Below are 22,015 nucleotides of genomic sequence, written 5' to 3'. Positions count from 1 at the left end.
TGTCCTTCATTTCTTTTTGTCTTTCTTTTTTCTGTGTGTCTGTCTTTCATTCTGTTTTCATCTTTCTTTCTGACCGTCTTTCTTATTTCTGTCTTTATTTCTTTCTATCAGTCTTTCATTCTGACTTTTTCATCTTTCTTTCTGACTTTCTTTCTGTCTTTCTTGTCCTTTCTTTCTGTCTTTCTTTATTTCTTTCTGTCTTTTTTGTCCTTCGTTTTTTTCTTTGTCTTTTTTCTGTCTCTTTATTTCTCTCTGTCTTACTGTCCTTCCTATATTTCTTTCTTTCATTCTCTTTTTTCTGTCTCTCTGTCTCTCTTTTTCTTTCTGTCTGTCTTTTTTTGTCCTTTGTTTCTTTCTTTTTTCTGTCTTTCTTCCTTTCCTTTTTTCTTTCTTTCTGTCTGTCTGTCTGTCTTTATTTCTTTCTCTCTTACTGTCCTTCGTATATTTCTTTCATTCTTTTTTCTGTCTTTCTTTGTCTTCCTTTCCTTTTTCTTTCTTCTTTTTGTCTTTTTTTGCCCTTTGTTTTTTCTCTTTCTTTTTTCTTTCTGTCTTTTTTCATCCTTCCAACCTTCCTTTCTTTCTTACTTTTTTCTTCCTTCATTTGTTTTTGTCTTACTTTCTTTCTCTGTGTCTTTCTTGCTCTTTTTCTTCTGTCTATCCCTCAGTTTTTTTCCTCAGTTTTTCTTTCTAGCTGTCTTTTACTTTTCTATCTTTGGCTAAACACTGATAATATCCGGACTGCTCGGTCAGACTCTCATCAGTCCCGTGAGGTGTCACCCAGGCCTGCACCTCCCCTCTGTCACAGACTCGTCCCCTGAAGCCAAGTCATTTGACAGTCTACCACTTGAGCTGGCTTACAGCATGACCAGCGTGTCACTGCGGGGTCACACTCCCTCCTTCTCCTTCTCACATCACAGTATAGAGTTTGTGCTCCCTGGAATTGACTCACTCCGCACTCACGGGCTTAGCTGCTGATAGGATATGCATAGCTGCAGTCGTGGATGTGATCCACCAAAGGCAAACTGTAATCCCCCGCCACTCCACTTACCTTCACCCCAACCCCCCAGTAAGCCCACAGACAGATGAGCTTTGGTTTTAGTGAGATGGTTTATGGAAGCCTGAGAGTAATTAGAGTAGACTGCCAAGAGGGATGAGTGATTCACTGTTTGTTACCATCTACGAAAATTGATATTATGTGGCAGCAATCCCTCTATTATAAATGTTGATATCTGCTCATGTGAGAATGTACGCTGCATAATTATATAGTTATAGATCAGTGAACAGTGTCATAAATGGTGCAGTGATACTTTTAATCATGTCAGTGTTTGAAAGTAGTTTAGTCATAATTACTGCGATGCCCGAGGACTCCATAACTGAAAGAAATATGTCAGAATTATCAGGAGACATTTTCTTTTTTTCCGTCAAAGGATTTGTTGTAATCTCAGCTACAAGAACAAATCTGAAAATGAAATTGATCTGTGACTCTGGCTGAGAGAGGCCAGAGAAAGCCAGTCTTTGCATATTTGATAGTTGTAGTCATAAAACAGTCAATTACCCTTTGGCCTCTTTTAAAGCATGGGAATTCTCCAGCTTGTCACAAATGAATCACTCTGGGACACCTTCGATCTCTTGGGCTTCGCGCACAACATCTTTCTGCTTTTCTCCACTGAGCAATTATGAGGTGCAAGAATCAGCACGCCAGCGACTCTTTTCCTGCCCTCTCTTCCTTATCCTGTCCTGACTGCAGCTGGCTGAAAATAGCCCTGTGTTATATCACACAGGGGTTGTAGGTTGATGGAAAGTGTGCTCTAATATTACTGTGCAGGAGCTGAAATAGTACTGTCCCTGGACCAACAATGCCCCTGTGCCCTTACAGTGAAGCCAGAGAAGATCCTATAGCATCCATTAAGAAGCCATTCCTGCTCTTGATAATGAGAGGGTCGTTGTGCAAAGTCACAGCGTCGCTAAAGGCGCTGAGGTGAGACGGATATCGGAAAAGGAGGTGACTGGGAATAAGCGAGGTCCTGATGTTTACTTTAAACAGTATAAAAAGATCTGGGATGAATGGATGCTGAAGAGGGTGAGAGGATTATTAATCACAGGCTGGAGACAGGGCTGGTTTGGAAAGTTTATCTACTGGGCGACTGGGAGGTAGCGAGGAGTTGCAACAAAAAAAGCAATCAAGTTTCGATGTGGGAAATGTGTCCAGCCATTTTAAGTTATAGGCCTACTAGGGACTAAAAGTCAGGGTATCTGTGTCTGCTGCTTCAATTGACCCTTTGCTAAATCCCGCCCCCATATGCAGACTGGCCATCCATAACGTGGCTAAATGTTGTGCCTGGGGCATGACGTGTATTAATGACACTTGTCAAAGAGGATTTATAGTTGTGCACAGACCCTACACACGTAGCCTACGCCGTTGTGAGCATTTTTACTTGTGCAGTAGTGAGTCTGTGTCACTCTGCAGTTACACCTCCAAAACACTAGTTGGCGGCGGAGGTTTCTGTGAAGTGCTGTAAAGTTTAGTTGATTCAATACACACATTAAACACACAGTAAACATGGCTTAATAGAGACAATTTCAAACACAAGTACACAAATCAGCTTCACTATAACTCGCAGCATTCACAGACAAATACTTGTCTTTATCTGGACACATTTTCTAAACAAATACAACATGCTAACGTTATTAGCGCCAGCCTATGGCATTTTACATTGTATAAATTAGCCTAGCGATGAGCAGAGATTTCCTCTGCTCATATGAAGCCAGGATAAATCACACCCAAGACTTAAAATGCTATTTTTGTGGAGGCTTTAATGTCTCCACAATTTATTGTTTCTTATCTGTGAAATTGAAGTAAGTAAAAGCTTTGAGGGAAATGGTTTCAGCTTACAGAAACATACAGGTCTGCGTCGCCGTGATGCGTAGTTACATTTGGAGGTGCACATCAGGCTACAGCCATAGCTACGGCATCGTTGCAACACAGAAGTATAAATTCCCTATTATTCTGACAGCTTGTTGGACCATCACAGAGGGGTGGGGCTTAGTGAAGGGTCAGTTGCAACCATTTTTTTACAAAGCAACTGTACAGAGTATTCAGAGCACTGATTCAGAGTCTGATTCAAGCTGTCTGCACACGCTTCCCAACATGGAGGTGGCCATGCTACCTCTTTAACCACCAAACAGCCATGTTAGATGTTTTGGGATGAAGTGGGACATACCATACTCTTGTTTGAATTGAACTTAACTAAAACTTTCCTGGGAAAATGCAACCATAAAAGACATTATGGCAAAGGTTGCTTGTTTTAAACAAACAAAAAAAAAGGTATAACAACAAATTTATCGTTAAGGAAATGAGAAAGCATCATTAAGGGATTTCCAGGAAAAGTTATGAATGTTTCAGGAGATGTATTCAATAAAAAATGGGCTAATCGTTAAGAATTAAAGATAATAATCTTGACTTGTTTGGCTTTTTTTTTTAATTTTTAAATTTTAAGTAGCTTTAAAGCTGTCAAAATCATCTTACTCCACTCTGTTTGGCAGAATCTTGCACAAGATAAATATTTGTATTTCCCCACAAGGACAATAAAGTATATCGTATGGTATCATACTGTATCCTATAAAAAGCAAAATATTTAACCCTACAAGATGTGCTTTTCTTTGGCTGCAGCTTTACATAAAATGGATCCTGAATGTCTTATTGATACACATTTACCCTCATTTTTTAATAATCTTTGGCAGCACAGTTTAGATTTGAATACATTCAGAGTGAATAACTAAAAATTAGATTATATATTTCTGTCAGAGTACCCTATGACAACTACTTAGTCCTATTTGTTGCACTGTATTTGTGCTACTGTCACAGGCATATAAATATTCAAGCCTGAAAGTAAAAGACAAAGATTGAAAAATGATTTTAGAAGTCATTTTATTACATTCATAAATTTCCAACAACAACAGCATGGCTCTAATGTCATATGTTCACAGCCCGCAACCACAATGGTAAACATGAGGTAGATCACCCAGACACCAAGGCTACCACTGGGCTGGTTATCGTTTAACACATTTCAGTGAAGATTGTGAGAGCAAGTTGCATATTAAGTGTTCAATTATTAAAAAGAAAGACACATTCTACGGACAGTTGGAGTTTAAGTTAAAGTTTTGATCACCAGTCTTATATTTGGACTACATTTGGGGTTAATTTAACAGTGGGAAATATATATATTTTTTCTGCTGGCAACTTGTATAGTGCAAGTTCACATTTCCTTCCCCCAGTGACATTCAGTAGATCTAAGAATCATTCGTTTGGGTCTTGTGCAAAGCCTTCATGGATGGTTTTGAAGAGGACACACTCCCTCGGTTTAAGCGAGCTTAGCATGCAATAAAATATTACACTTCAATATGATTATCAGTCCAAAAGGCTTGTCAAATAAATAAGAATCCCTCGTGGACCTGATTTTCATTTTCAATAAAAATCCAACACAAGAACAGGAAGGGATACAGACATATGGTTAAGGACACATCTAGGTAGATTCTTCTTGCCTTTGCAACATAACATAAAATGCAGAGAGACATTCATGACCAAAATATGCTGGCAAAAGTTACACAAGACTAAAAAAAAAACATCAGTAACCCTCAGTGGTTAAGGGGATGATACAATATATTAATAATGTAAACAAAGCTTTAAACAGTACAGTAGTCCGAAATCCAATTATTTCACTTTGCTTCATTCAGGCAAACATTCCTTCGCCTCACAGTTAAATGGTTTCTTCATTCTCATTGGTCCGAAAAAATTAGTGACTTGAGCAGTGACTGTGTGAAACGTCACTTAAGGCATATTCTTTGGACAACCCTGTGCAGAAACATATAAAAACATTCCACTTTCAAGTATATGTAATGATCTGGTCAGCTGCTTTGGACAGTGTGTAACCCTTTCATTGATGACCATTTGCTTGGGAGACAAAAGATGGCAGATTGTGAGTTTAACATGTGGATGGTAGCCAAGACATCAATGTACAATCGCCCTAGGAACATTGTAACAGGAGCTGAAATCTCAGGCACAGTCAGTAGCAGAATATTTGGCAGTGAAGATGCTTTCTAAATATATATTGCATTTACTGACGTAATGTGATTATGGTTAAAATACACAGTATTTAAGTCAGTAAATGCCTAAATACAAAAGTCGTTGCTCCGTCTGATTGGTGTTGCATATTAACAGATGAGTTGTAAAAGTAAAACCCTGTGGAAAGTCAGATGTGTGTTTTGGACAACAGACCTGCTTCATAGTTATATATTCAAGCCATGACGGAACATTAACAGCCTACATTCTTGAGAGGACACAACTTGTACTTTTCTTTAGTTGCGAATCTTTGGATAAATGAATGTGTAAGTCACTAAGAGACTAACACCACATTCGTACAGCTCCCCGTCAGAAGGATTATCGATGCCACATAAATAATTTCAGAGGCACAAGAGAAAAGGATTTGCAGTGTAAATGACTGATGATAGAAATCTAATACAGGCCAAACTCAGTGTTAAAGGTATACAATGCAGGAATTGCAACCTACAGTGCTCTAACATACACTGCAAGCTGCTGCACTATTGTAGGAATGTTACATATGTTGTAATGGAAAAGCTAATACTTTAGCAAGCTAAGCTAAGTAAGCTAACTGCCTGCACTAACCTGCCCAACAAAAACAGGCCAGCTCTGCGTCGCCCTTCATCCCTAGTCTCCTCTTCAGTGCTGCAGATTCACTCTTGATTTGGAATGAGCTTTGTCCGCTTGGTGTTTCACCTCACTATATTTGCTTTATTTCGTGCGTCCACAATTTTCCGATCTTTTTTTTAATCTTACCTGTGCACTGTGTTAGCTGGGGACCACATGCCCATAAATGTCTCGACCAGAGCAAAATAAAAACACAACAGAGGCAGATCAATACATTGCCACACATTTCTAGTGGTTCATAAGTAATGATTGAGAGGGATTGTACGAGTCTACACATTTTTAAGAATAATCCTGCATAGTATACCTTTAAAATTTCCTTAAAGGGACAGTTCGACCCCAAATAGAAAATACTTTTCCTCTGTCTTTGTAGTGCTATTTATCAGTCTAGATTTTTTTGATGCAAGTTGCCAAGTGTTGGAGAAATCGGCCGTAGAGATGTCTGCCTTCTCTTGAATATAATGGAACAAGATGACACTCGGCTTGTGGTACATGTGGTACAAAAAAGTACATTTTAAAACCTTTCTATGGAACTGCATCCGTATCACCACACCGAAGTAAGCATGCATCTACTGCTGTTTCATTTCTTTAGTGCTTTGAGTACCACAAGCCAAGTGCCATCTTGTTCCAATATATTGGCAAGAAGGCAGGTGTCTCAACGGCTGATATCTCCGACACTCGGCAACTCACAATCAACACTGATGAATATCTCTACAGATATGAGTAAATATATGTATTTTTGATTTGAGGGTGAACTCTACCTTTAATTTAGTGAGCTAACATTTTATAATCAGTGAGCTTGTGGAGTTCGAGAGGCAGAGCGGGTGAGGAGGAAAAGGCGAGCGGCAGCTGAGGATGTCTTTGGTGCACAACACAAGTCAATGCAAAAAGTACACGGTGAACTTGGAGAAGAGATTTACCCCTTTAAGCGACGTCCCTTGGATCTCCCTTTAAAATCCTGAGATAAACAAGCATGTCCAGCATGGGACACACTGTGGTCAATGTCCACGTACACATACAATCTTCAAATAGTCACATCATTGATCAGAGACCGTCCGTTTTTGCAAACAAAACAAAGTTCAGTTTCAGCTGTGCTTTTTCTTTTCCCACAGCAAAGTCTTTTTCAGTAGAACGCAAGCCCAGCGACAAGCAAGAGTTAAAACACACACTGACCCTCCTCAGAGCCAGAGCCAGGCATAGTGCACTGTGGCAGTACAGATGAAAGGAAAAGCCATATGAGGGTCCTTGTGTCCACTTGCGGGGCACTTTGGATCGTGTGCTCCAGCATATCCCCTCTGACCTTCCACTGGAATGGCAAGAATTGTGATTGCTGGCTGGTTTGGAATCAAATGTATCCTCATTTCTGATTGTGCCTCTGCGGCAGAGCAGTGGGTCCAGCGTGTTTCAAGCTCAAACATGGCGGCCGGTCAGAAAGTAGAGGGGCCGGTCCTCACTGCAGTTGGCTGTCTGAAACTCATCCCGCAGGCGGAACTGCCACTCGTCCTCCAGCTCCAGTCGGACGATGGTTTGACGCAGGGAACTTCTGTCCTGGCAGATCACGCAGAGAGTGGCGCCTATGGACACAGTAACGGTAAAAAATAAATCAGAACCGGAGTCTAAAAGCCCTGCTCATAACCTTTAAGAGGCTGTGCTGCTTATTAAATCAGGCTAATGATTTTTTTTTCTAATTGAATGATCTATCTGGTAATATGCATTAAGTGCCCACCATTAATTGTTCCGTGCTTATTGGTTTGACGTGCACAGAAAAACACGGGAACACACAGACAAGCATGCCCCGGTGGCAACATACAATAGTGTCACATACTGTGTTTACCACTGTGGTAAGCAGATGTTATAAGAAGTGTGACAACAGCAACAGAAGCAGCAATAACTGCACTGATGATTCACCTTTGAGGAAACGGAATTTCTTGAGGAGCCCAGAGACGACAAAGGAGTCACAGAGGTAAAGCAGCAGACCGCTGAACAGCAGGCCCTGATGGTTCAGGTTGGTGGAGTGTGGACGAGAGTTGATGTAGCACACGGAAATCTGTGACAGAAGACATGAAAAGATAGACTAAGCAAACTGAAGGAAACATAAAATTGATGAAATTATCCTCATGAAACCTCCATAATCCCTGTCAGCTTTACGAGCAAAATAAGCAACTGTGCATCATGATTTATTTCCATTACAGGAAAAAACAAAAGAAATGTGTCTAGGCATGCTAAATAATGAAGTTGTGCAGAGTGCGTCACCTCAAATGCACAAATATACAGTACAATATGCACTGTTAGCATTCAGTGTTTGCACACGTGCATGGATCCAGGTCACAATGTTCTCAGCAAAACAGATGGTGAAATTGTGCAACATGTTTCTCTGTGGATTCGGAAAATTCTACAAACTTTAAGCTTACAAAACATTTGAAATGAACTCAGTCAGCAGCTTATTTTTGTCACAGTTAGAGGTTTCCCTGAAACTACACTACAGTGTGTGCAAAGGTTTTCACAACAGTTAAGCCATGAAGACTTTAGTTGAAGGAATGATGTTAATAGTCTGCTCTGCTGCTTTCACATGCAACCTCCTGGGAGCTCGCACCTCCGGGCTGATGTTGAGGTAGCTATCGATGGACAGAACTGGGTTTTTTCTGTTCTGAATGGCCAGCGGAAACAGTCTGTGGCTGCAGCTTTGCAGGAACTTTTCAAGCAAGAACTGGGCCGGGGCGTCCAGGAGGGTCTGCTCGCTGTCTGGGGCGCAGACATACTGTGACGGGCTGATTGGGGCGGGGTTTTCTATTTCCTGGGGAGAGAAGAGGGCAGCTTAGTGTTAGATGGTGTTTCTAATGAATTCACTAGAAACCCACTTACAGGAGTCCATAGTTCGTGTTAAAATGTCCGACAACAGCCTGGCACAAAAACAGTCTTAGCTAATTTCAACATTCATGACAGCTGGAGGCAGATGAATTTTTAAGTAACTCACCTCTTAAGATCCTAATAAGACTTTAAGCTGCATGCATAATTAAGAGCGAGGCTGCTTTGAGTGACAGTTGCTACCCTGTGGAATGACCCCAGATTTTCAGAGTATATATAATCATAACATTCTGGTCACCTAAATAGTCTTGCCAGTGTTTGTTTGTACTAAAAGACCCTCTAAGGGCTCATTTATGCTCGTCATGGATGGAGCCTTCTGTCCCTACTCTGTGTTCATTTAGTCCATAATTGTGCATGTTTTCTGAATGCTTATTGATGAGGACAAAATGGAGCAGTACCACCAAGGATTGTGGGGGCAGTGTAGTGTAGTTCAAGAAAGATTCAGGAGGAGAAGAAGACATTCAAAACTGGCGTAACGGAACAAATTAATAATACTGTGAAAAGAATTCTCCGTCCACATGTTGCAGTGTTTTTAAAGGCATCAATGCTGCCTTCTTAAAAGGGTACATTACTTTGACTATTTAAAACAGTTTATAGTACACACACGACACCCACCATGAGTTTAGGTTTGACCAGGAAGTCTTTGTTTCCCCCGACTGGAATGTGCTTCTTCATGAGGCTGAAGTAATTGAAGCGACACAGCAGCAGCCCACTGCTGTTCACCCTTAGATTAAAGTCCACCTCCTCACAGCTGTACCTGCACACAGCACCAAAACAGCAACACCAGGAGATTAAGACGCTGAACAAGCCACCAAATGTGTAACTTAACTGACAATCCTCTACTAACTTACCGATTGAGGTCATATTGAACATTCTGCGTCAGGTCCACATTGAGCATGGCAAAGTCGTGGAGGTGACACCGGCTGAAGGGGTGGCTGGGAGACTTGCGAGCCAGGCTGCTGCTCCACCTGCGTGTGCCGCACATTGCATACAGGCAGATCTTTGGAGTGGTTTCCATATGCTGCAGCACTGTCTTCAGAGACACGTTAGTTCCCTCTGATGTCTCACTAGAGAGAGAAAAAGGACAGGACACACATGACACACATCACATACACACATCAACAAAGGTCTTTAAATATTATAATATACATATTTTTAGCCGTGGTAATGGGGTAACAAAAGCTAAGAGGTTGCTTAACATGAAAAATAATCACTGAGAATAAATTTTACTCGCAAAACTCAGCAACTCCTCTCTGTGACAACTTTGCAAATCAAAAACAGTTACTACCTGCTGTCTGCTGTCTGGTGGGTGTTCCAAAGCACGCAGGAGTCGTCCATCATAACAATGAAAGGCCATACATCTTGCCTCTTGACACCTTGCTCCTCCAGTCGGTTTCTCTCCAGCTCCAGGTTATGATATGACAGCTCTTTGATCATAAAGCGGGCCGCACCTGGCAAAGACGGGAGCACAGGTGTCAGTTTTTCCATTTATACTTTCTCAAAACACCTACAGTTCCTTTCAAATAAACCACAGCGCTGCAGGAGGTAATAAGCAGTGCAAGTGGAATGTAAAAGCTGAGCAATACATTTGTATGTGTAGCCTATGCATTGCAAATTTAAAAGTGAACTCTAACAGTTCAGAAACTGCATGTTCAATACACAGCACTGAGTGTGTTGGGTCTAAACTGAACAGGAATGTTGGCAGGCAGCCACACTGACTGTCAGGTTCATGGTAAGACAAAGTAGGTGAAAGGGTGATCATCTGTTTTGGTGCAATTTAGTTTAGTTACACCCATTTGACACAAATTATGCACCTTATCAGCTTCCTTACAAATCAGACTTTAGTGCTGCAAATGGCTAAGACAGCATTTAACCTGTTAACTATTGTAAACAAAGATGACTGACTGTGATAAATATATGACCGGGGTCGCTCATGTACTGACTTAAAGGTACCACTAGTAGCGCTATGGAGCAATGTTTTTATGAGTGGGCTTGTGTCGTTTTGCCTTTCATAGATAGCATTAGCTGAGGGTAAACAGAAAAGTAGGGGGAGACTGAAAAACTGGACAAGTTACAGCAAAGAGCCGCGGGTCAGAATCAAACCTAGGTCGCTGCTAAGAACTCAGGCACATGCTTTAATAAGTGAGCTACAGGTTTGCCTTGAAATATCACATTTTTACGCAGACATCTAGGTTTAATTAAGCCAGCAAGCTGCTCACCAACTCCTGCGTTGTTGAACATAGCCGGCAGGACGAGCAGGATGTGGTTGGGCCAGTATTTTCTGTAGTGCGGCATTTCGAATTGCTTGACGACCAGAATGTGCAGATGACTGGCGCCCTCCATGGCGTGGAAAATGTTGAGCAGGCCGTGCTCTTGTCGTCCTGTGGTCGGGGTGAAGATTGGACTCTTTAATAGATCAGGGTCCTGGAGGCAGACGCAGAGTAAAACAAAACAGTAAAGTTGTGACCCAAAAAAATATTTATCACATTGGTTTATGGCTCAGTTTTGACTTTGGCAGGGAGAGATGATCCCCCCCACCCTCTCTAGACGCACATATACCTACACAACCATAAATACTCCCACATGTATACAGTAAACTAACCTTGGTGGAGACCAGAGGCAGGCACATGCTCTCTAAGTGGCTGCCCTGCTGACTGAAGACAAAGTGCTGCTCCTTGGCTTTGGGAATGATGAACTGGAGCTGGACCTCCTCCCCCAACATGGACGAGCAGAAGGTGAAAGCATGGAAGGTGCACTCCGATAGCTACAATACACACACACACACACACGCATTATTCACACAGAGGTCGCCATTACGTGTGACTACATCAGGTATAAACGCCCTCAAGCTTTCAACTGTCAAAGTATTTTGACAGGATATCTTTGCATCTCAAAGTCAGCAATGTTTGAAGTTAATCAAGCGCAAACACGGCAGCAGATGAGTGACTCAGATGTTTGATGTAAGCCCGTGCACACTCACCTGTGAGGCAGGGCCCGCTTCACAGTAGTGGTGACACTGTTCACAGTGATGAAAGGCATTGTGGGCGGCAAACCTGCTCAGACGTATGGACTTGGTCTCTCGTTTTGCTGGTGTTTGGCTCTCGCCTTCTTGCTTACAATCTGCAAAAACCAAACACGTTCCAGCTTGTTTAAGTATATTAAAGTAGCATCTGTGCTGTGTTTACAGCGGCAGATTGAAATACAGTGTGTTTGCATATTTCTGTTGACCTGTTAAGGACTTTGGCATCTTGTCATTGTAAACAGGGCTGGCATTCCTGAACTTAGGGTGCCGGGGGATGGGGTCAAAGGGCAGCTTTCGAATCTCCTCAATGTCAGGCAACTGGGAATTTACAGGAGTTGTAACCTCTGATGTTTCTGAAGATTAAAGCATGAGAACAAAAACCAAATCATCAGACATTTAGTTTGTCATAACATCTACAGTGTGTTTAAACCATATGAGGTCAGAATAAATGATTCAGTTAAATCCTAGTGATCCTCACCTTCTTCTTCCTCCTCTTCCTCATCATACACATCTACCTCCAACAGTCTGATGAGCATTCGGAACAGGACACGGAGAAACTGCAGATAGGCCCCAGTTTTTCCCACCTAGTAAAGGAGAAATGTTGCAGTGACACTTAAATCCAGATGCTTATAGTATTTATATGCACTTACAGGGGGAGTTTCACTTGTGTTGTGTTACCTGTGGGGGTCCACTGAGTAGCAGGCGCCGTGGATGTGGCACAGACGGAGCTTCATAATCTGCATGATGCTGCCTGGCTATGGTCCACTGGCGGTAGTACATGCTCTGCTCTGCCCCCTGCAGGTTGACACTGACAGGGGGCCTCAGCGGGCTGCTCCAGGCCACATCTGCATGAGGCAGGAGGGAGAAAGAGCTCAGCTGACTCCCCGACTCCCCCGCCAGCAGGTTGTATGCAGCCCGCGACATGATGACTGTCCGTGGGGACACCCGAGTGGGCTTAGTGTCTCGACCACACTGCGTGGACTGGGTGGGCCTCTGGGTGGAGGAGGACGACGGGGAGGGCGAGGAAGAGGAAGAACTGGAGTAAAGAGAGGGAGGGGCCTTGGAGGCTTTGGAGGGGTTGGAGGGGAGCTGGCTTCCGATGGAATCGCACTCTTGCTTAAACCTTTGTGTTACTGTGCCTATGTCCGAGGTAACGACACCTTCAGGTGGGCAGGTGGATGTGGAGGGCTTCTGGGAGGAGTCGGCAATGTCAGATGAACTGACACCGTTCTCTGCCAGAGAGCCTGAGAGGAGACATGAAGAGAATAAAATAGATTAATACAAATAAAGCTAACGTTATATTACTTAAAGGAATATTTCACCCCCTTAATGATCATTTTTATCATACATCAACAATCTCAGGATGAGTTTGGTGCCTGGGCAGGTGCATGTGTTGTCTGCTCCTGCCCAGCATCTCGTTCACTGGCCAGGAAACAACAGGCATGGCTGAGTGACAGCAGAGCTCCTGACCAATAGATACTTTTACACTGCCTGTTCAAGGTGGCAATATTGCGTCATTATGCCACCTTGCTGAGCCAGGAACGGAGGTAGCAACGGCCCTGAAACAAGGTCTGTGTAAAATGTAAAGCTGGAAAGTTCTGACCATGAGTGGAGCGGGGGTGTGATGTTTTGATTACGTGCGACTGCACGCAGGAGACTTAAAAAGCAGCTGCTAGCAATTAGCGGCTAACTCAAAGAAGAAAAATGGTGCTGTAAAAAAATGAGATCTGGCAGCTCTTTACCCTCCCAGCAGAGGACGAGATCAGCCGACATACATGAGAGAAAATAAATGATTGTGATTGTGACATGTTATGGCATTGTTATTGTTCGTTAAGGGCTGCAAATGCACATGTTATATGTCACACTAGGGGATTGTTGGATGCCAAGATGCAGTGTATAATCACACACAGGGGAGGAATGATGTAGCCGTCACTTGGTTCTGAGTAAAAATGCAAAGGGAGCATACAGAAGGGATTTTGTAGCAGCTCTGTAGTGCGATCACTGTGTAAAAGAGGCTGATGAAATTCAGGAGCAGAGTTCAAATGCGTGCCCAGGTGTGCTACTTGTATGCAGAAGTGTTTTAAATAGTATGGACTGAGCTTACATCTGGATATAAAACTACGTTTTTTTGACTAGTTCAAGGTAACACAGGAAGAGTAATTGATATACAAATGGGGCTGAAGCATGCCTTTAAACTTCTGGTGTTTGCATCTTTAATCCTAAGATTTAGTATCTCAGTGAGGTCAGGGACTCACCAGACGTTCTGGTTGCAGCGCTGCCGTTGCTCTGAGGCCTCTCCAGCTCATCTCCATCATTCAAGCTGGTGGTGGCCTTTTCTCCGTCTGATTCCCGAGGAGCTGAGGGCTTCTTGGGCTCCTGGACCACGGCCATGGACACATAGGTGCAGGCAAGACCCACCTCCTGCTCCAGGGCTGTGCGAGTCAGGTAGCTGGAGTCTATCAGACGCAGGTCGCTGTATTTCAGAGACCTGGTGGGGTAAACATGTGATGAAGGCTGTTGCTGAGAAAAGGTAATATACTTGGATTTTCATTTCATAGAATTCTATGTTCTCTCCCAAAGATCTTTAATTTTGAAAATGCATTTTATGTCCAAATGATACTGAAAATTAGACACCACAGCACACAACCCAAGGCTGGCACACTGAGTGCCGGACAGACTTGTAACTGGACCTCTGTTGTAGAGAAGACAACCCACACTGTGTGAATGCAGATGTGTAAGATAACACTTGGAAGGTAAAAGAAGTCAAGGCAACAGCACACCAAGAGGAATCAAAGATGAGCTAAAAGATACTATACTTTGCACAACTGACTCTCAGGCTTTATTATGAGTCATAAGGAATATTGTGGCGTATGAACTAACCTGGGGAAAGTTTCTCCAAGAGGGTCCTTCCCTGTAAGGATGACGATGCAAGGCAGCCCTTCCAGATCCTCATAAGTGTGCGGTACCCAGTCTTCATTCTCACAGCCTCTCCACGCCTACAGCAAAACACAGTTATTACATAATGTTTACTGTTTACTAAACAAAACTTGCATATTAGGCTGATACTGGACCAAGAGATCAAATAGGATATCTAAGGGTGAGGTTTCCTTTTCAGTGGTTACAAATATCATGTACAAATTTAATCAAACATAAAATAGTGTTGTTTTTTAAGTCAGCTGTGTAGACTAGAGCTAAGAGCTGAGAATAAATCCTAAAACCGTTCACTGGCTGTGTTTCAGTGGAGATATTTGGAGGTTTAAATGAGCTTTGAGATTAATCTCTGTGTTGCAAGAAAAAAAAAGTCTAAGAAAAAGAGATAAGTGAGTTCTAAGAAGTCAAATTCCTGATAATTACTTCAGACTTCTCTGTAAAACCCAATTTCATTCACATCCTCATATCTGTTCAAATATTGATGAACGTGTTGCTTGCCTGAATAAACCACAGTAAAACTGTATAAATATTTAAAGTGTATAATAGAAAATACAATAAAAAGACTCATGACTGTGGTTTTATGTCTTTCTCACCCTGAGGCGGCTGGTGAAGTTCCTGGGCAGGTTGAGTTCGGAGGCGGGGCTTCCTAGCAGCACGGCGAAGCACAGCTGAAGCCCCAGTTTGTCCCTCACGTCCTCCAGTCGCTCCCGGGCCAGCATCGCCAGCTGCAGCGAGGGGACTCGAACCAGCAGCATGTGGCCGCGACCCTGGGAGCCCTCTCTGCTTGGGGCGTTGATAAGGTCCTCCACCATGGCCAGGGTCTCTGGGGTGATGTGGTCTCTCAGGGACGGGGAGGAGGTTAGGGCCATCATGGCCTCTGTGTACTGCTGAATCAGCAGGTAGCTGCGGATCACCATGCTGTGCAGGTGCGGATGTCTGGGGCACAAACAGAGGAGTTTGTTAGTCTGAGCTTTATGTTACGATGTCTTTTATCAACACAGGCACCATTTTCCCAGATTTGTGCGTCTTAACCCACTCACTCAAAACTGACAGAAAACACACCTCTATATGATCACATATTGGATCACAATACGTTAATACATGTTGATGATTTCTCAGTGATGACACCACACTGACCTTTCCAGCAGTGTGTGGACCATCTTCTCAAACGCATCATCACAGCGCAGAATGGGGCTGGCCACACCCCACTGCAGGGAGCTGCTGTAGTCCCTCAGGCCAAAGTAGAGCAACTCATTAGGAGACTGCTCCCCCTGCTGGACGACAAATATAGCACAGATCAACATGGCATACTCTTAAATGTCAACGCTGTTAGTTTTTCCCTCCATTTACACATTAACTACACTGCGTAAAATTCAGCATTTAAAAGAGGAACTAATGTATTGAATATAATTAGTCTTATTTCACTGCATGGCGCTTGACCTAAAAGCTAAGTGAGTGCTTTCACCTCGTTATTATTTGCCCTCTGAAATTAAGAGTTCCACTTAAAATGTGTCAGTTGAATATGTCTATGGGTTACGGGCGTGACTTTAACAGGCCTTAATATCATGTAGTGATTCTCAAGAAATGTTTTTGTGGAGCATTTTTAAACCTGCCTGGCTGTCCTGTTAACTGGGAAGCACTGTTATAAATAATGTCATCTGGGCGATAGGTCATTATAATGATGAGAAGGACTAGTACAGCTTGACCTTAACATCCCTCCTCTGCTCTGCAACTCTGAGTCCTATTTTTATATTCAAATAATGAGGAGTACAAGCTTAAATATCATTAGGACTGACCTAAACCCCTGTTATGCAGGAAGTATAAACAGAATTACAACCCACACACACTGACCTGAAACCAGAACAAATCTATTTTTGAAGACTCTGTAGTACCAAAACTGTGTGGTGCTCGGTGTACTCTGTAGTACCAAAACAGTGATCTCAGTTGAGGGCGTATACCTTTCTCTCCCCATGTGTCCTGTCTAACTCTACACCTATCAAAATAAAGCAAAAGTTTCCCCCAGAAAATTATATTTCAGTTAATATCTCAAAAGTCAATACGGTCTAAGTTACCCTTCTCGTTAGTGTAGGTGCACTTTAAGTCCACCAGGTGGAGAAGCTAAACCACAAGTGTTACAAACTGGCCTCTGCATCCTGCCATCATATTGAAATTTAACATTTAGAAATTAAATAGCTCAGATGTCTCACTGAACGATCCCTCTTTGCACAAATGTGTTAGTTGATCTTTCACAATGACTTCCATGACTTTTCTTGGGTCGTCAATACTCACCAGACTTTGGTTGGAGGGCCAATGGACTTCGTTGTGGATGCTGATGCGGGACTGGCGGGTCTGCAGCGTGTGCGGGAAACAGCTGACCTGCAGCACCAGGAGGTTCATGGCATCGAGGACTTCCTGACAGTTCACCACCCGGTCAGCCAAACCCTGCAGCTCGCCATGGCACACAGAGCCTGACAGAGCACTGGAGAGGGAGTAGGGCAAAGTGTCTGAATATGGATGGATATTCTAGATTCGTAACATTTAACACAGACAAAAATAACCACCCGATTAAGGACATGGTTCATGAGGGATTTTGCATTTGCTGCGCTAACTGCCCAGTGTGTTGTAGGTCATTCCCAAGAAAAACCCCGTGGAACACAGGAAGTGATCTTTTTTTAGGTTTCTGGCAATGACAACAGCAGATTGCTTTGAATAGGATCTTAGCGACTGGCTGCCAGGAACATAAACTGTCAAACTGCAACGACACAAAATATCAAGTAAGAACAAATATGTCTAAAAATAATTATTAAATCAGGGGTCTCAAAGTATCTGGTCTACATTTCATCACAATCCAAGGTTACAGATACTCGGTGCTGTTTGTTTTCATTCGCTTGCAGCTGTTCTCCTCTCGGCGCTGTACTCAGAAGGAGTAGTGTGTCAGAAGGACAAGGCTACATTTGCAGCCATAACAACTCATCTTTTCACACGGCTTTGGATTGTCAACAGAGCAACACGGTGTCAGTGGGGTCGTCTTACCTTGTGAGGTCGACGTGCGAGTTGTCGTGGATGAGGACAAACAGGGTGTAGGGGTTCTGCTTGACTTTCCTCATGAAGGCTTCCATTTTGGTGTGAACGTCACCGTCCAGACGCACCACGTACTTGTCTGATTTCTGGTAGGCTGAGCAGGCGTCTTCGATTCCCAGGTCGACAAGTACTCCTGAGCAAAACATAAAAGAAATGAATATTTGATATGATCTTGTTATCATAACTTGGTGGAACAACACTGCTAGAACATTTATTAATTATGTAATTCTGAAAGTTTAAGATCTAAGCAGGAGGAGAAACCATCTTGAATCTTTATTACGCTGATATTTACACCACTGGACACAAACCTGATTGTCGGATGCGCTGTGCTGTCTGGTGCACCAGGATGTGAGATGGAGGCACCAAAACAAGAAAGTCCACTTTACAAAAACGCCCCAAATCGAGATTCTGGGTTCCTGAGTCAGCGATGGAGCAGACTTGAGAGAGGAGGCTCCGAGCGACGCTCAGCTGGGTCGGATAGATCTGGAAAACCTTACTTAACAGCTCTGCTGCAGAAAAACAAAGAGGGAGAAAGCATAAATGTCAATTTAATGTGCAACAAAATAAGAATTACCTTGAGTAAAACATTTAATAATGTAGAGTATACTGCTACCGGTGACAAACACAGATAAAAATTTACTGTAATTTATTGGCAAAAGAATGATCATTTACTGCAGAACAAAGGAAAAGTCTGAAATTTGAATAGAAGATAAATCAATAAATTAATCAGATTTGTTTGTTTGTGTGACATAACTACAGTCTAGGTAGAATATATATTGATTTTGTTGGATGGTAAAAGAAATTCTCCCCCTGCAGGTGAGCCAAGCAGCTCAGTGAGCACGATGGAGCACTCTCTAACCTCTGTCAGAGGGTGGTGACATGCTGGCAGCTTCCTGGGAGTGGATGTGGTCAGTGACATCGCCCTGAAAGGGCTGGATGACCTGCCCCTTCCGTCGGCGCTGGTATCGCACCAGCTGCTTGTCCAGATTGTCCCCTAAAATGAACCAGTCACCATCGTCACACAAAGACACAGAGGCGGGCACACAAGCTGCTGTGACACAAATACTCTCTCTACAGTCACTCATATTGAACTGATGCGTAACACCATTTCTATTTAAGTCCTTGACATCGGCTTTAAAGGGACAGTTCACCCCTACAAAATACGTTTCAGTCCATATAATAGGTGTAACATTCAGTTAATCTTCTTTCTCCCAAAGATTCTTACAACAACAGAACAATAAACACATGTTGTACGGACGCAGCTCTCACCTAATGATGTTGTTCTGAAGTGAGACGCCAAGACACTGACTTTCCCTGTGATGAGTTCGTAGCTGATCTCCTTCAGAAACTCATTTGTTGTCAGCATGCCTTCAGCTAAGGCCCGTGCTTGGTACTTTCCTGTGTCACATAACACATAAAGATTCCATTATTACACCTTTAACATCCATATTGTGCACAGACTTGTCAAAGTTATAACATAGCAACAAGCTTAAATGAGTTCCAATAAAACCAGGTGGCGACACTCACCCAAAACAAGCACGCAGAACTCGTTGCCGCTCATTTTGGAGGCACATATAACGACTACATATGTGGGCAGGCACTTCTGATGGTGAGGACCCTCACTGAGAGACCGAAGCGACTCAGAGATGCCCTCTCCCAGAGAGTTATGGGTAACCACGACTTGGACGCTGCCCCCTGAGACGCTGGCTTCCAGCCGAGCCAACCAGGGCAGCTGAGACGGGGAGATGGCAGGACCCCGGGGACAACACAGCATGGCCTTTAAAACAATCTGCTCCAGCTCCTCCCTCAGAGGAATCTGCTCCGAGCCTGTGAGAAAAATCAAATATGAAACGATAAAAATACTGATATACAGTAGAAACGTGCATGTAACAAAATATCAGCCAAAGACAAATATTTGTATGAGACACCAGCACCTTGAGGTCATTCACCCCACAACCCCGTGTGTTTGATGACAGCAAACATACCAGTGACACTGAGGCTTCTCTGTGTGTTTGAGCTGAGTGTTTGCTGCTTACCTAAACGTGCAAGATATTGTAAAGTGAGCAGGATCATTGTCTCCACGCAGAGACGCTGGCTGCTGTCGAGGCCCAACGTCTCCAGGGTTTTCTCTGTCAGCTGGCTGCTCTTATAGCAGCTGACCAGGAGGGGGCTCACCACTATGTCCCCAACGTTCCCATAGAAATAAGGTAAAGTGCCATGCCCTGAAAGGACAGTTATCATGAGACAAAACTGAAACATGTAGGGGACAATATATGGGACAACAATTTAACATTTGATCTGCTGTGAAACTCTGTACACAGTAAATTATTGGTAAAACTATTTAATATATTTAATTTGCAGGATTAAAAAACAGCAGGTGACTAAAATGAAGCTTATACCGATGAGGATGACAGGGCGAAATCCTGAGGAGTTGAGCAGGTTGTTGGGGACGATGACCGTCTCTCCAGCGGTGACAGGTTGAGGCTGAATGACTCCTGCTACCGGTGGCTGAGGAGGCGACACTCCTAATACAGAACCTGGATGGAAATAAAAAGATTCATGTCCGTACTATTACCCAGAAAACACTGCAGTAATATCTGTGGCTGTTGTACTGTGAAAAAACTTAGCAAGGACAATTTAATTTGAAATGATGGTTGCACAGATACCCACAATAACATGACGTGGCAGAAATGTTCCTCAATCATGCAATTTTATTATTAACTATTTCTGCAACAATCTCTCCAGCACTATCTCCATGGAGATAGTGGGTGAATCATCCTAACAACCAGAGGTACGTCAGGGACGCGGCATACTCATCCGCAACCCAGAGGGTGGGGGGTGCTATAAACAACACATGCTCCTCAGGGCACAGAAAACACACAACTGCACACACACATGCTTACACAGGCACGTAAGCACACACAGTGAAATGAGCCAAAAAGAAGCCATGTGGATCGATTTACAACCCATTTCACGCTGACTCATCACAACACGGCATAAAAAGCCATCCTGATTGGTTCATGAACTGACCTGGAGAGCAGACTATCGGCCGGATGGCTGGCACGGGGACGGCTGTGGGTGGGACGGGTACCAATGAGCTGGGATGCCAGCTCCGGTGCCGCTTCTTTGGAGGACCCGAGTTCATAGCAGTGGGTACTGAACATCCAAAGAGATGCAGGGAACGTGACAAGAGAAAAAAAATAGATAATGAATGTAACACAATGTGCTTCGGAAAATATGTGACTTAATTTTCTCTTCAGAGAGAAATCCTTACCAGGGCTGTCTCCTAAGTCAGCAGTGCGATACCCCTGACTTTGAGGCCCCAAAGAGACCTGGGAGGGGTTCAGTAAAGGAGGACGGCCATCAACAACTAGGCCATTTGTCGGCCCGTTTACCCTCAGAGCTGTCGGTACTAGAGACACACATACATGCACATGAATACACACATTAACACACCAGAGACAGTTAAGACTTTATACTTACTAACAACATACATACTAACAAAACTAGGAGTTTAGTAGGCATAGCAGTGCTTTAAAGGGACAGTTCACCCCAAAATCACAAATACATATTTTTCCTCTTACTTGTAGCGCTACTTATCAGTCTAGATTCTTTTGGTGTGAGCTGCATGATGTTGGAGATTTCGGCTGTAGAGATGTCTGCCTTCTCTCCAATATAATGGAACTAGATGGCACTCAGCTTGCGGTGCTAAAAGCGTTAAAGAAATACATTTGAAAAATGTCTCTTTCCAGAAATCATGACCCAGTTACTCAAGATAATCCACAGACCTTGTTGTAAGCAGTTTCATGTGGGGACTATTTTCTTTCTACTGAACTACACCCACGAACCGTATCCCTGCGCAGAAGGGAGCGTGCATCTACTGCTAGCTCACTTAGCACCACAGAGCTAGCTAATGTTACAGCTCAGCCGGGGAGGATGCCATTAATGTTTACTATTACTCTGTCTTGAGCATGAGCCTCTCGTCCATGAGTAGATGCACACTTCCTTTTTCGTGGTGATACAGTTGGCAGGTGTAGCTCGGGATAAAAAAATAGTTCCTTCATGAAACTGCTCACTACAAGGTCTGTGTAATATCTTGCGTAACTACAGCATGATTTCTGGAAAGAGACATTGCTGTTAAGTTATTCAAATATAGTTTTTGGCACAATGCCATCTAGTTCCATTATATTAGAGAGAAGGCGGACAAATCTACGGGTGATATCTCCAGCACTCTGCAACTCACACCAGAACAGTTTAGAACAATAAACAGCACAAACAGGTCAGAGGGGAAATATGTATTTTTGATTTTGGGGTGAACCATCCCTTTAAACTCAATGCTAATGTCAGCAAGCTAACATACACACAATGTTTACCATGGTCACAGACTTAGTGTA

General features: G+C 43.2%; 1 protein-coding gene across 4 annotated transcripts in view; it reads right to left on the bottom strand.

The window, feature by feature from the left end:
• Positions 1 to 3,911: 3,911 nt before the first annotated feature.
• Positions 3,912 to 22,015, bottom strand: part of greb1l (GREB1 like retinoic acid receptor coactivator) — a 51,284-nt gene continuing 33,180 nt past the window's right edge. For 3 of the 4 annotated variants that reach the window (XM_078173418.1, XM_033650945.2, XM_033650946.2), the window contains 26 exons: positions 20,896 to 21,033; positions 20,652 to 20,777; positions 20,021 to 20,158; positions 19,658 to 19,843; positions 19,149 to 19,448; positions 18,891 to 19,019; positions 18,481 to 18,615; positions 17,930 to 18,130; positions 17,574 to 17,754; positions 16,830 to 17,019; positions 15,678 to 15,814; positions 15,134 to 15,476; positions 14,490 to 14,605; positions 13,865 to 14,097; positions 12,288 to 12,853; positions 12,088 to 12,193; positions 11,816 to 11,962; positions 11,568 to 11,707; positions 11,190 to 11,351; positions 10,807 to 11,011; positions 9,876 to 10,038; positions 9,439 to 9,654; positions 9,203 to 9,344; positions 8,316 to 8,516; positions 7,631 to 7,769; positions 3,912 to 7,296 (listed from right to left, as the gene is read on the bottom strand). In XM_078173418.1, the coding sequence (XP_078029544.1) occupies positions 7,133 to 7,296; positions 7,631 to 7,769; positions 8,316 to 8,516; positions 9,203 to 9,344; positions 9,439 to 9,654; positions 9,876 to 10,038; positions 10,807 to 11,011; positions 11,190 to 11,351; positions 11,568 to 11,707; positions 11,816 to 11,962; positions 12,088 to 12,193; positions 12,288 to 12,853; positions 13,865 to 14,097; positions 14,490 to 14,605; positions 15,134 to 15,476; positions 15,678 to 15,814; positions 16,830 to 17,019; positions 17,574 to 17,754; positions 17,930 to 18,130; positions 18,481 to 18,615; positions 18,891 to 19,019; positions 19,149 to 19,448; positions 19,658 to 19,843; positions 20,021 to 20,158; positions 20,652 to 20,777; positions 20,896 to 21,033 (4,904 nt within the window). In that variant the 3' untranslated portion in view covers positions 3,912 to 7,132. The remainder of the gene's footprint in view (positions 7,297 to 7,630; positions 7,770 to 8,315; positions 8,517 to 9,202; positions 9,345 to 9,438; positions 9,655 to 9,875; positions 10,039 to 10,806; positions 11,012 to 11,189; positions 11,352 to 11,567; positions 11,708 to 11,815; positions 11,963 to 12,087; positions 12,194 to 12,287; positions 12,854 to 13,864; positions 14,098 to 14,489; positions 14,606 to 15,133; positions 15,477 to 15,677; positions 15,815 to 16,829; positions 17,020 to 17,573; positions 17,755 to 17,929; positions 18,131 to 18,480; positions 18,616 to 18,890; positions 19,020 to 19,148; positions 19,449 to 19,657; positions 19,844 to 20,020; positions 20,159 to 20,651; positions 20,778 to 20,895; positions 21,034 to 22,015) is intronic. The other variant, XM_033650947.2, reaches the window with a different exon arrangement.

This window comes from Epinephelus lanceolatus, chromosome 12, assembly GCF_041903045.1.
Source record: "Epinephelus lanceolatus isolate andai-2023 chromosome 12, ASM4190304v1, whole genome shotgun sequence".
Classification (NCBI taxonomy): domain Eukaryota; kingdom Metazoa; phylum Chordata; class Actinopteri; order Perciformes; family Serranidae; genus Epinephelus; species Epinephelus lanceolatus.
Note: the sequence above shows the minus strand (reverse complement) of the source record. Positions and strands in the feature narration are given on the sequence as shown.